Source organism: Urtica dioica, chromosome 12 (genome assembly GCF_054948205.1).
Source record: "Urtica dioica subsp. dioica isolate 48M chromosome 12, U.dioica_male_clone48M_v1_H2, whole genome shotgun sequence".
NCBI lineage: Eukaryota > Viridiplantae > Streptophyta > Magnoliopsida > Rosales > Urticaceae > Urtica > Urtica dioica.
This window is the reverse complement of record NC_142767.1, coordinates 15,596,451-15,609,199: the sequence shown is the minus strand read 5'-3', so window position 1 is coordinate 15,609,199 and position 12,749 is coordinate 15,596,451. Positions and strand designations below refer to the sequence as shown.

The following is a 12,749-nucleotide window of genomic DNA, read 5'->3' as shown; positions in this document are numbered from 1 at the left end:
GTTTTTCTATAACCTCTCGCTTTTGAGCTCTCTGATTTTATCTTATTCTTTTGAGAAAAAGTGGAATTGAGAGAGAGCGAAAAGAAGTCTGTGTTGGAGTGTTTCTGAACTCGTACCTCACATGGCCTTTAAAGAAGAGGTCGCATATGTATTTGGGACCAATAGTTCTTACTCTGAGTCTGAACAAGGACACGCTTATACAGTAGACTTATAAATAAGGTTACAAACTCTTAGTCAAACACTCGTACACTTGAACTGGACGACTTTTTCACGTACATACGTAAGCACTAAATTCTAGGGCCTACTAAATTCAAACCATTGAGAATATATTCCCCCCCGTACGTCGTCTAGTACCCCTTTTTCATTTGGGCTGTTGATACAGTTATTTTTTTCTTTGATAAATCGAATAGTATTTTAAGGATTATATAGATAATTAGTCACGTACAAACTTGAATTTTAAAAAATAATTAATATTTTGTTAATTTTATAAAATAGTAACTAACAAAAATTAATAATATAGATATTCAAAATATAACATAAATTAACAAAAACTAATTTTACCACATCAGATATTTTGTGACTATATTTGAAACGTTGACTAAATAACAATAATATCAATGATTCAAGTGACATGATCTATTATATTTTTCATCTTTTAATATCTGTACTTTTTTTTGGTCATTTAATATAATATTTAATAAAAGAATTAAATGATAAAATAGAGCCCAAAATACTAGTAATTATTAATTCCACATCACACTGTCAAAGTCAAGAGGAAAATTTATTCAGAAAGAAAGAAAAAAAAAAGATTTTACAATACTATCTCCCTTAAGAAATTTCATTCTCAGAATTACGTGATGCGGATAAGGCTCTTGAATCTCTTACTCAATCTTCCGAGTCGAAATTTCTGTTCCATGATGTTTTCAAAATACCTAGACGAGTAGAATATCACATTTACGCAAAATTTTAATTCAGTATTAAAAAATTCGGCGTTCAAGTGATCAATAAAATAAAATAGAGGTACTTGGTCAATGTCAAACCCGAATCAACTTACTAGTAGTCTATTGGGTCTGGTCAAATAAGTTATGAATAACCACCTATTAATTTGATTTCACATTATATGTATTAATTAAAATAAAACAAACTAAAGTAAAAAGTGGATTTGAGAGAAAGCAAAAAGGACTTTGTTTGTTTAAGTGTTTCTGAACTCGTACACGTACACCCAATGTTCAAAATATCGGGATATATCGGTGATATATCGCCGATATATCGTTTTTTGAAGGGTCTCGGTAAAATATCCGTTGTAATCGTTATCGTTTTATAAATATCGGTAAAATATCGATGATATATCGACAAAATATCGTTTAGTTAAAAAATCCAAAATATCGACAAATATCGACAAAATATCGTCCAAATTTGAAAATATCGTTTTTTTTTTATTTTTTTTATTTTTTATTTATTTATTATTTCTTATTATTTATACATTTTACTTATTAATTTTACTTAGTATAATGATATTATCAATATTTCTTTATTTATATTTTACTATACATATAAATATATGTATGATACATAACGTATTATATATATATAATATCTATACTAAATTACTAATAGACTAAATAATTAAATATATAATACTATTCTTTTTTTTTATTTATTTTAAAGAATATTTGTAATGTAGTAGAAAAAATATTACATTTTCTTTGAAAAAATATTTTATTACATTTTTTAATATTGAGAAAGTAATGTAAATATTAATAATGTATATCTATAAGAAAAAAGTTATAGCTTATAGGTATATTTTAAATTTGATTGTTTTATTAGAAATTTAAAAATATAAATAGTGGTACATATTTTATTATATTTTGTTATAAGATTTTTGTCGATATATCCGTCGATAATCGATATATCATCGATATATCACCGATATAATCGGTAGTCGGTATTAAAATTGTTATAGAATATCCGTCGATATATCCGTCGATACTCGATATATCCGTAAAATCAGAACCTCGGTATGGGTATCGGTATCGATATTTTGAACATTGCGTACACCTCACATGGCCTACTAATACGGGGACACATATTTATTAATGAACTACAACAAACACACATGTTTACTCATAAATAAAAGCTGACAAACTCTTGGTCAACACCCGTAACTCTTGAACCGAGGATGGACATTTTCAACATGCAACAAACGTACGTAAGCCCGAAAATTTTAACCATTGAGAATATATTTTCCCCGTTTTGTACCTCTGCTCTCTTTAGATCAATTGTTGTCTAATCGTTGGTAAACCAAACAGTAGATTTCAATATCTAAAGTTGTTTTTGTCACATTTAATAAATTAATAACAATGATATTTAATTTCCGGATGCGACCTCAAAATAAAAGGCCGAACAATTAGTCTATAAATTATGAGGTGAATGCGGAGGCTGACACGAATGCTCTAGTTAGGTAATATCTTGGTGGTTGGGAGTACAATTTCATCTATGGCAAGTTTTGAGGTAAATAGATACAGAATTTGTAAATTAAATGTTACAGATAAACTGACTTGAGTACTCAATGATACGAGACCATTAAGCTATTCGCTTGCAAATTTATTTACATTATTGCTCTTTATAAAAGAAATAGAGAGAAGGGGAATATATATATATATATATATATATATATATATATATATATACAAATTTATAAGTAATTAAACCACCAAAATTTACATATTTATTAAATAAGATACAACATACAAATAAATGCTAAAATATCAGTAATGAAATGATATATTACGAAGACTTCAAGGCTGAAAACGACCTCATTGAAGCTACAATATTCGACTCAATGGGTGATAGCTAGCTTGGTCTAGCGGTAATCCCACACTCACCTCGACGGAGAGATCATGGGTTCAAGCCCCCATGGGATGCAGAAATGCATGCCCCATAGGATTTATTCTAATAAGTATGTAATCTTGACCAATAGTGTCACATACTATGTAATCTTGGCCGATAGTGCCACCTGCGCTTTGCACTGCTAATATATCATGTAATCTTGGCCGATAGTGCCCCTACTAAAAAAAAATATATATTCGACTCACTGGACCTAAACGCCTCCAAAAGAAATGGATCATTAATTTGAGGGCCAGCTAAAAAACTAAATTTCTTCTTTGGAGGACGAGGGAGAAAAATCTCGTCAAACGCAACATCTTTGTTACCGTTTGTCCCTAATAGTTTTGGTTATCTTTATTAAGTAAAACTTTATCTTCAATTAAATTATGCATTTACTCTTCATCAAAAATCATCAATAATATAATTTTTGTTCTATATATATATATATATATATATATATATATATATATATATAACAAATATAAGAAAAAACAATTATCATCGGCAGCAGTTGGTATAGATGTCAAAATATAATAGTGTACAAGGAAACAACAAATATTCCGTTGGTGATAAGGGTGAGTGTAGAAGCCAATGAATGATGGACAGGTGAAAGTACAAATGTAATAAAGTAGTGTACGTATATAGATGTGGTGGTAGTGGATTTATTTTTTAAGCCATGCGTGAATTTTGCTATATAAATTGAGGTTGTGTGTTGGATAAGAAAAACAAACAAATTAGAGAAGAAAGAAAATTGAAATCGAAGATGAAGATGAAGATGAAGATGATAATGGTTGTGGCAATGGTGGCAATAACGGGGTTGGTTTCTTTGGGGAGTTGTGCGATGGAACGGTGCACAGAGTGTCTGGCGAGTACTGCAACTATTTTCAAAGCAAAGGGTATTGCTCGGGAACCACGATTATTATTATTATTATTATTATTATTATTATTATTATTATTATTATTATCAAAGTTATTGACGTATAAAATATTCAATATTTTCGACTTGTTGCAGTTTAATACTCATTTTTTAAAAACTGCGGAAAAAAATACTCAATTTTACAATTTTCTTTCACCATTACTACTTGTCTGTTAAAATGGATGGAAAGACACAAGTAAGTCATTTAAATTAGCTAAATTAAAAATAAACTTAACTTTTTTTTTTTATTATGTTAAAAAAAAATTATAATTCTATATCCTCTCCTCTCCTCTCTTTCCTCACCATGAGCATGTATATTTATATATACGATTTTTTTTTTGGCAAATTTCACGTTATTAGCATTTTATTTATTATTAATTTTTAATTCTTCTAATGCTTTAGAAAATAAATAATTTTAGATTAAAAAATTAAATAAATTACTTCTAACTCTTTATTTATTGTTACTTTAATATATTTTGTGATTTATTTAAAAATAAAGAGTATACAAGCTTTTCAGTTTTAAAATAAACGGAAATGTGTTAGAGGGGTAGATAATTTAGACCAAAGATAAAGAGTGAGCAATTTTTTGTAAATATGATGTTTATCTTTTAGTTTTGCTCATTTAGATGACTTATATGTGTCTTTCCATCTATTTTAACGAACAAGTAGTAACGATAGAAAGATATTATAACATTGAGTATTTTTACCGTAATTTTTAAAAAATGAGTATTAAACTGCAATAAATAAATAAAATATTGATTATTTTTGCCGCTAATAACTCGTATTATTATCAGAAGATTATGTGTGAATTGTATAGTCATGAATATAATATAGATGAATGTATATGGGATGGTTGTTGTTTAACTATTTAGTTGAATAACTATAACTACTTGATGCAAGCAAAAGATTAATAAAGCAATGTAAAAGATAAATAAAGCAGGTAATAGAAAAAAAAAAATAGAAAATAGCAAAACACAATAGACACGGATAGCGCTCTTGATTCTCTGTCTCAATCTCCTAATTAATTAGTCTATTTTTCGGTTCCATAGTTTTTTCAAATTATCTTAATGAGTAAAATTTCACCCTTGCGCAAATTTTACCTCGGCGTTCAAATGGTAAACAAAAGAGTCAACAATCAACCGTGCTTGGTTAACGTCAGACTCGAGTATCAATCTGGCCGGGTCAAAGGAGTTATGACTTACGAGTAACTCGCCCATTAAACTTTAGCTCACATTACATGTATTAATTTAAAATTTAAATAGATAGACTAAATCAAAAAGTGGATTTGAGAGAAAGCAAAAAGGACTTTGTTATTTGGAGTGTTTCCGAACTCGTACCTCACATGGCCTATTAATACTTGGTCACATATTTATTTGTGAACTACAATTCAAATCTGAACAAGCATACAATATACTCATAAATAAAGCTTACAAATTCCTAGTCAACACTCGTAACACTTGAACCGTAGATGGACTTTTTTCAATATGCGACAAACGTATGTGGCCAAAGTTTAGCTTTAATTCATGGTGGCCATGTTTTTTACAATTTTAAAATTTATGGTTACTTTATAAATGACCAAACTTAATATGACTAATTTGTTACATTGTCTTTATATTTATAATCTCACAGGGGTATTTGTATTTATAATTACTTACATATTGCTGATAAATAAAATAAATAGACATTATAACTAATGAAAAAAATATGAAATTGGAAGCAAAGTGTAATAACAATCATCTAACACTAAAATTTCTGTAGTGATTTGATTGACATACTTATATAGGATATAAAACTCTTAATTAGGTAGAAAATTAAGACTGCTCGATGATTAATCAATGTTTTGATAATAAGATTGCAAATCACGTATGCATAACATGACGTGTAGGATCGGGAGTAGGAGCATTATGTGCAAATAATATGGACACGACTATGACATACCTTGATTAGATGGGACGGTTAATGATCGGTTCTATTTTCGAGCTCTTTGACTCATTATTTTAGAGCTAATGAAAGAGCTTATTTATATTTTAGCAGTGTGGTATGATCAGTGCAAAAAATACTCTCACATACATGGAACTTAGCTCTCTTAACCGATTGTCTACACTATTTTACTAGTCAGAAAAAAAAAATTGTTAAAGAATCAATGTTACTAAACATGGCCTAACGGTAGCGGGAAGGGACGGGATCTCCGCTACCGTTAGTCCCATTAACGGGAGCGGGACTCCCGTTACTACTATTGGGACGGGACGGGAGTCCCGTTAATGGGACTAACGGGATACGGTGATCCCGTTAGTCCTGGATGTTAAATTTTTTTAAAAAAATTCGGCTGTTGGATCTTTGACTACTATTGCATTCGGTGCTACGTCGAAGGTGTTTCAACGCCCTTCAAGTATGGAATCTACACACAGGCTGTGAATTCTAGGATTATCGAGTCCAGAATCTTCTTCTCCAAGTTTTGTTACTGCCTCTGGTGGGGTATGCAAAATTTAAGGTACTTTACTTTTTTCTCTTTCTCTTTCCAGATATCGAACTTTTTTTTTCTTCGATTTGAAGATCGATATTTCGATTTCTGCAGTACTCTTGGTCAGGGGCTTCAAACCAGTATTTACCCTTTGGAGGTTCTTTTTTCGATAGCAATAGGCATCGCCGGTCTCATCGTTTTTGCACTTTTGATAGGAAATATCCAAGTACAAAAACCTATACACAAGAACTACTTTTGAAATATCCGAGTGTTCGAATAATTTTTTGTTTGTTTTCGTGTTGGGTGGTTTCACGTACGATGGGAATAGACCTACCTTCAATCCTAACGGGATACGGCTATTTTGTAATTTAAGTTTTTTACTTTTATCGATAATAGAGCGAGAGAGAGAGAGAGAGAGAGAGAGAGAGAGAGAGAGAGAGAGAGAGAGAGAGAGAGAGTATACATGCCTAACTTTAACTGTTTTGTATTAATTTATTATTATCTTTATAGTAGATCACTAGAGAGAGATAGTATACATGCCTAACTTTAACTGTTTTGTATTAATTTATTATTATCTTTATAGTAGATCATTGTTGTCGGAATTTCATCGATCACTATTCCAAAACCTTCCCAACACGAAGATCGCGAAAAGTTATTAGGAATTCATATATTATATATGATTTTTTGTGCATCGAAGACGTAGTTATGGCTTTTGAGAGTCGCGGCGTTGATTCTTACATGCATGGAATTGGAAAATCAATAAGGAAATTTAAAATAGCTTATATTACATTAACTACACAATACATAATTTATCACATTACATAAAATACAATAATAAAAAAATATACAAACTCACGATAAAATAGAAAAACATAGTACATGGGATGATATGCAAATTATTTATGGAATTGAAAAATCAATAAGGAAATTTTATATAAAAAGATGAATAGATAATGTTTTTTCATTTTAAAAAGAAAATATTTTGCTGAAAATGAAAGTACTCTTCAATATATGATATAAAGACTGGATTTAATTTGGTGAGAAAATGAAAGCCCTAAGTAGTGCCCGGCTCGGAATGAGGCATCTTGTCCTTGTTAAGAAGTTCCAGCTTGGCCTTGATGTGGATTTTGGCGAGTGATATGGCGAGCATAACAGAGTTCGAATTCCAAGGCCTGACCTGATTGACAGCAGCGTCTTTGAAGGCTTCCCAGTATTTAATTTGGTGGGCCAAGCGCACACCGGTCTTGCAGTAAAACGCAAAGTGCTCGCTGTTGTTTTTGGTGATGCTGAACTCTCCGAACCCGCCGTTGAGAAGCGACTCTGCTCGCCGGACCACCGTGTCGGGATCGTGGCGGTCGCTGGTGGTGCTGCAAGCCCCGACTCCATCGAAGAAGAAACGAAACGAAGACACGTCGTACTTGAAGAGATACAGCCCGTGGCCATGGGAGAAGCACTCAACGCAGGTCTTGACCACTCCTTTGTGTTTTCTCTTGTCATAACCACAGATTTCACACACCCCTCTTGATGATGATAATATTGATGATGCATCTGTGTTGGTGAAGTGGATGACTTTCTCGTCTCCTACGTAAATTCCTGCATGTGTTGTTGGGATATCAAAATATTAAAATTATGATTCATTATTTTTTGTTTTATGTATATCTCACTACTGACTTACCCTGCTTGGCATAGGCATGGAGTACTTTATGCCTGTAAATGTGATCTCCCACTTTGAGCTGGCTTCTCTCTATTTTGTTGGAGTGGAGGTATAACAACGACGTCATGTTTTTCTTAGCTCTCTCACTCGACTTTCTTCCTCTTCTTCTTATTTTTGTTCTATTTTCTCTCTCAATTTCTATTTTGAACTGTTTCTGATGAACTCCTATATCTCATCGCCTATAAATACGATGTCGTGCATATATGGGGACAACAGTTCTACTTACACTTTTCAAACAGTACTACACGCAGACTCATTAAAAAACATTAAACGCGTTCAGTCAACTCTGAACAGTTCAAAGTAGAATATTTGGAATTTTTCAGCATGCAAACGCTTAGAGACTTTTTATTACAAGGCCTCTCTCTATATATGAACATCCTTTATGTGCTTTTGATAATCTATACTAACAGACTGATAGTGAATATTTGGAATTTTTCAGCATGCAAACGCTTAGACTTTTTATTACAAGGCCTCTCTCTAAATATGAACGTCCTTTATATGCTTTTGATAATCTATACTAACAGACTGATAGTGACTCTCTCTAGACTAATATAGTGACACACCCATAAAAGATGATGAATCTGAAGAAAAATATGATGATGCAATTGTGATAAAAGATGAAGTTGATACAAATGAAGAAGATTGAATGATAATATTTAATTTTTTTCAATAATATATTTTATATAAATACAGTTTTAGAAATGGGTGACTCGAGTGGTCAACGCTTCTCTATCCGCTTTCCAAACCTAAAACACCGCACATTTCCCTTTAAAGTTGATTATTCAATATGCATATGTACCTCGTCTCGTGGAGCCATTAATATATCTCAACAAGTCTTCGTCAATCTAGCAAGAATAATTGGCAGAACCTGGACTAAATGAGGCGTATAATGTTTGGAGACAAGCTCGGTCTTCGGGATTCTCCGTCGGGGTAACTCAGTCATAACATACGTGTGAGATTAATAAGCTCAACTTGGTGAGCAAGGATTTTAATTTAGTATTTCCTTTCCTATAAATAGCCATAGTTGTATGCATTTCATTTTAACTCAAAACTTGTATTTGACATATTATCTTCCAAACAAAGGCGAAGAACTTTTCTCTCAATATAGTATTCTCCTTATTCTCCTTTCAACTCTTTATTATTGCTTTGGCAACGATCTTATATTTGGAACCAACAATACGTAAATTAACTTAATAAAAATAAATATTAGCCAAATAACCAATCAAATTTAATCGTCTACAGTTAGAATTTCACGGTTAAATTTAACCGCGAAAATCACTTTTAAACTTAAACGTGTGGTTATGAAATCATACAACAATGCTCTAATACTACTGACACAGTAGTCTCGGCCTGGCATGTTACAAATATTACGGAAACAATATTTATTTTGCGAGAAAAATAGATTAATTTGCAAGAAGAAATAAAAAAAAACAAATAATTCCATCACAAAATATGAATAAAAATAAGAACAACATCAACTGAACAATAAAACGGTAATAAGAAGAAAAGAAAAAGGAGAAGTGCAGAGGCATGTTCAATAGTTTTCTTATAGTAATATTGATCTCTCATGAGTGTGGAAAATGATATGCCGTTTTCAAATTTCGTTTACTATGAAAAATCGACATGTCGATGGAAAACCAAACGAAAATAATGTTTCACAATATAATAAAATATATAAATACATACATATATACATCTTTTAATTTTAACTTTGTAATTTACATGATATTTAAATTTTAAGCTATAATACTATCTATAGATCTAGCTAGTATATAGACTTATACGTAATGGTATTTATGTTTCTTTTTTTAGTATATATATACTTTTGTATTGATTTTCCCATTTAAATTATGTTCATATAATATTGTATTGATATATATATATATATATATATATATATATATATGTATATTTATATAATCTTCTATTGATATGAGTCATGATAGTCGACTTTCTTTTTAATATTCAATTTTTTTTAATTATGTAGTTATGTACATTTTTACTTTTACGTACGGTGTTACCAAAATAATCATGTTATTTTTAATATGGTTTTCGAAAAAAAAAACCATCAACATTAATATTTACAGCATTTTCAATGCCATGGTACCAACTCCCAATGTTACAACCTCACGATGTTGAATATTCACACAAAAACAAATTTAAAAAGAATAAAATAACGTAAAACTACACGTCTTACTCATAACTCTCTCTCTCTCTCTCTCTCTCTCTCTCTCTCTCTCTCTCGTCTCCCTATTCTCTCTTTAGTCTGTTTTAAAAGTTCAAACGTCAAAAACGCTAGCGATAGTTGGCTTATTTCTCTCGAATTTCTCCGAAAATCCACGAAAATATTTTAGTTTTGTTCATAAAAAAAACGAAAATGACCGGCCGTTTTAGTGTCGATCGAGTTATCGTTTCGCCGAGTGTAGAACGACATTTAACGATGAAACAACAAACTGTGTCTTCATCGGCCGATTTTGCCTCGACAGCGGTCCCGCCGACGAAAGTCGCCAATTTTCGCTGGCACTTAAAACCTTGCCAAGAATGGATCAAGATAAAGACAGCCGGTTTGACTCCCATGGCCGAATCACTGAACCGGGTATTGAAGCCGGGACACAATATATTTGAATCTTGGGAAAATATTGAAAATTAGGCCTATTTTTTTAAAAAAATATATATATATATATATTTTTTATAAAATAACATTTAAAAGTATGTGCGTCGGAAATGCGACAGCCAAAGAAATCATATAAACCAATGAGAGGTCTCTTATTTGGTCATGTCGTGTCTTTTCGCCAAAAAAAAAGGACTATAAGACTACCACCCGAAAAAAAAAAGATGAACTATCGGAACGTAATATATTCGAGTCTTGGGAAAATATTGAAAATTAGGCCTATTATATTTTTTAAAAAATATTGACTCCCAGAGATCCTAACATAATATTCTTGCTTTTGAATACGAGTCTTAACAACAGCCTCTCATAACCCAGTTCGCTATGACTGGATCCCTTGGGAGAAACTAACTAAACACATAAGAAAGGCTCGGGTTCCTAGTACCTCTAGTCATTTTTGTTAGCCGGACTAATTCCGTTTTCTAATTCGTTAATGGCTTAAAGCCCTTAATCTTATAGTGATTTATCTTCTGGCTTGTCTTACTCTTGCTTACTAAAAAGCATATAGAAAATGCACGTACAATATATGTATATATATACAGATATATATATATATATATATATATATAAAAAAATATTTCTTGATATTGTAGGTGCCTAAAATTCACTTACCCGTATAACGTTTCTTTCGAATCCTGAAATCTTCTCTTCCGGAAAAGGGATCTTCTTAATTTCACGTATAACCCAGTGCACGTAAGCTCTTCCTGCTAATCCTTATAGCAATCCGGACTTATCTACGGAAGAAAAAGATTTAACGTCGAGCGTACTTAGTATCACATCCCTCGATACACTAACGTACATACTCAGTTCCCTTCTAGTGTGCGTGAAAGGTTTGCTATATCCGGGGAAGCTCCGCCCCTTGTGCGGAGTAGTACTTTGGCGGTTGACTGCAGTTTAATACATCCCAGCTCCTCTGCTCTTCCTCCTTCGACTAAGCACTCACGGGTTTGATCGAGGAGCTACGAGCAGGACCATTTTCAATTTAAAAAAAAAAGCTTACAAACTCTTGGTCAATACTCGTACTCTTGAACCGTGGATGAGCGTTTTCAACATGCGACAAACGTACGTAAGCCCGAAAATTTTAACCATTGAGAATATATGTTTTCCCCGTTTAGTACCTCTGCTTTCTTTAGATCAATTGTTGTCTAATCTTTGGTAAACCAAACAGAAGATTTCAATATAAGTTGTTTTTGTCACATTTAATAAATTAATAACAATGATATTTAATTTCCGGATGCGACCTCAAAATTAAAGGCCGAACAATTAGTCTATAAATTATGAGGTGAATGCGGAGGCTGACATGAAAGCACTAGTTACTATCTTGGTAGTTGAGAGTACAATTTCATCTATGGCAAGTTTGAGGTAAATAGATACAGAATTTGTAAATTAAATATTACTTTATTTTTGCTGGTAAAAGTGTGAATAGATAAACTGACTTGAGTACTCAATGATACGAGACCATTAAGCAATTCGCTTGCAAATATTTTTACAATACTGCTCTTTATAAAAAGAAATAGAGAGAAGGGGAATACATATATATATATAAATTTATAAGTAATTAAACCATCAAAATTTAGATATTTGTTAAATAAGATATAGTATACAAATAAATGCTAAAATCTCAGTAAAAGATATATTGCGAAGACTTCAAGGCTGGAAACCACCTCATTGAAGCTTCGACTCACTAGACCTAAATGCCTCCAAAAGAAATGGTTCATTTGAGGGTCAGCCAAAAAACTAAATTTCTTCTTTGGAGAACGAGAGAGAAAAATCTCGTCAAACGCGGCATCTTTATTATCATTAAAACTTTATCTTCATTTAAATTATGTATTTACTCTTCATCAAAAATCATCATTTATATAATTTTGTTCTATATATATATATATATATATATATATATATATATATAACAAATATAAGAAAAAACAATTATCATCGGCAACAGTTGGTATAGATGTCAAAGTATAATAGTGTACAAGGAAACAACAACTATTCCTCTGGTGATAAGGGTGAGCGTAGAAGCCAATGAATGATGGACAGGTGGAAGTACAAATGTAATAAAGTAGTGTACGTATATAGATGTGGTGGTAGTGGATTTATTTTT

General features: G+C 31.6%; 1 protein-coding gene across 1 annotated transcript; it reads right to left on the bottom strand.

The window, feature by feature from the left end:
* Window positions 1-7,317: 7,317 nt before the first annotated feature.
* On the bottom strand, window positions 7,318-8,044 carry LOC149379527 (protein LEAD-SENSITIVE 1-like). The gene is made up of 2 exons (XM_089604026.1): window positions 7,939-8,044; window positions 7,318-7,856 (listed from the first exon to the last, which is right to left on the bottom strand). Exons 1-2 carry the CDS (start codon window positions 8,042-8,044, stop codon window positions 7,318-7,320), a joined length of 645 nt encoding a protein of 214 aa, XP_089460152.1.
* Between the last annotated feature and the right edge of the window lie 4,705 nt (window positions 8,045-12,749).

Coding starts and splice junctions, on each gene's coding strand:
- LOC149379527 (XM_089604026.1), bottom strand. CDS start 8,044: ATGACGTCGTTGTTATACCTCCACTCCAACAAAATAGAGAGAAGCCAG. Junction 7,857..7,938: donor CCATGCCTATGCCAAGCAGG/GTAAGTCAGTAG, acceptor CAACACATGCAG/GAATTTACGTAGGAGACGAG.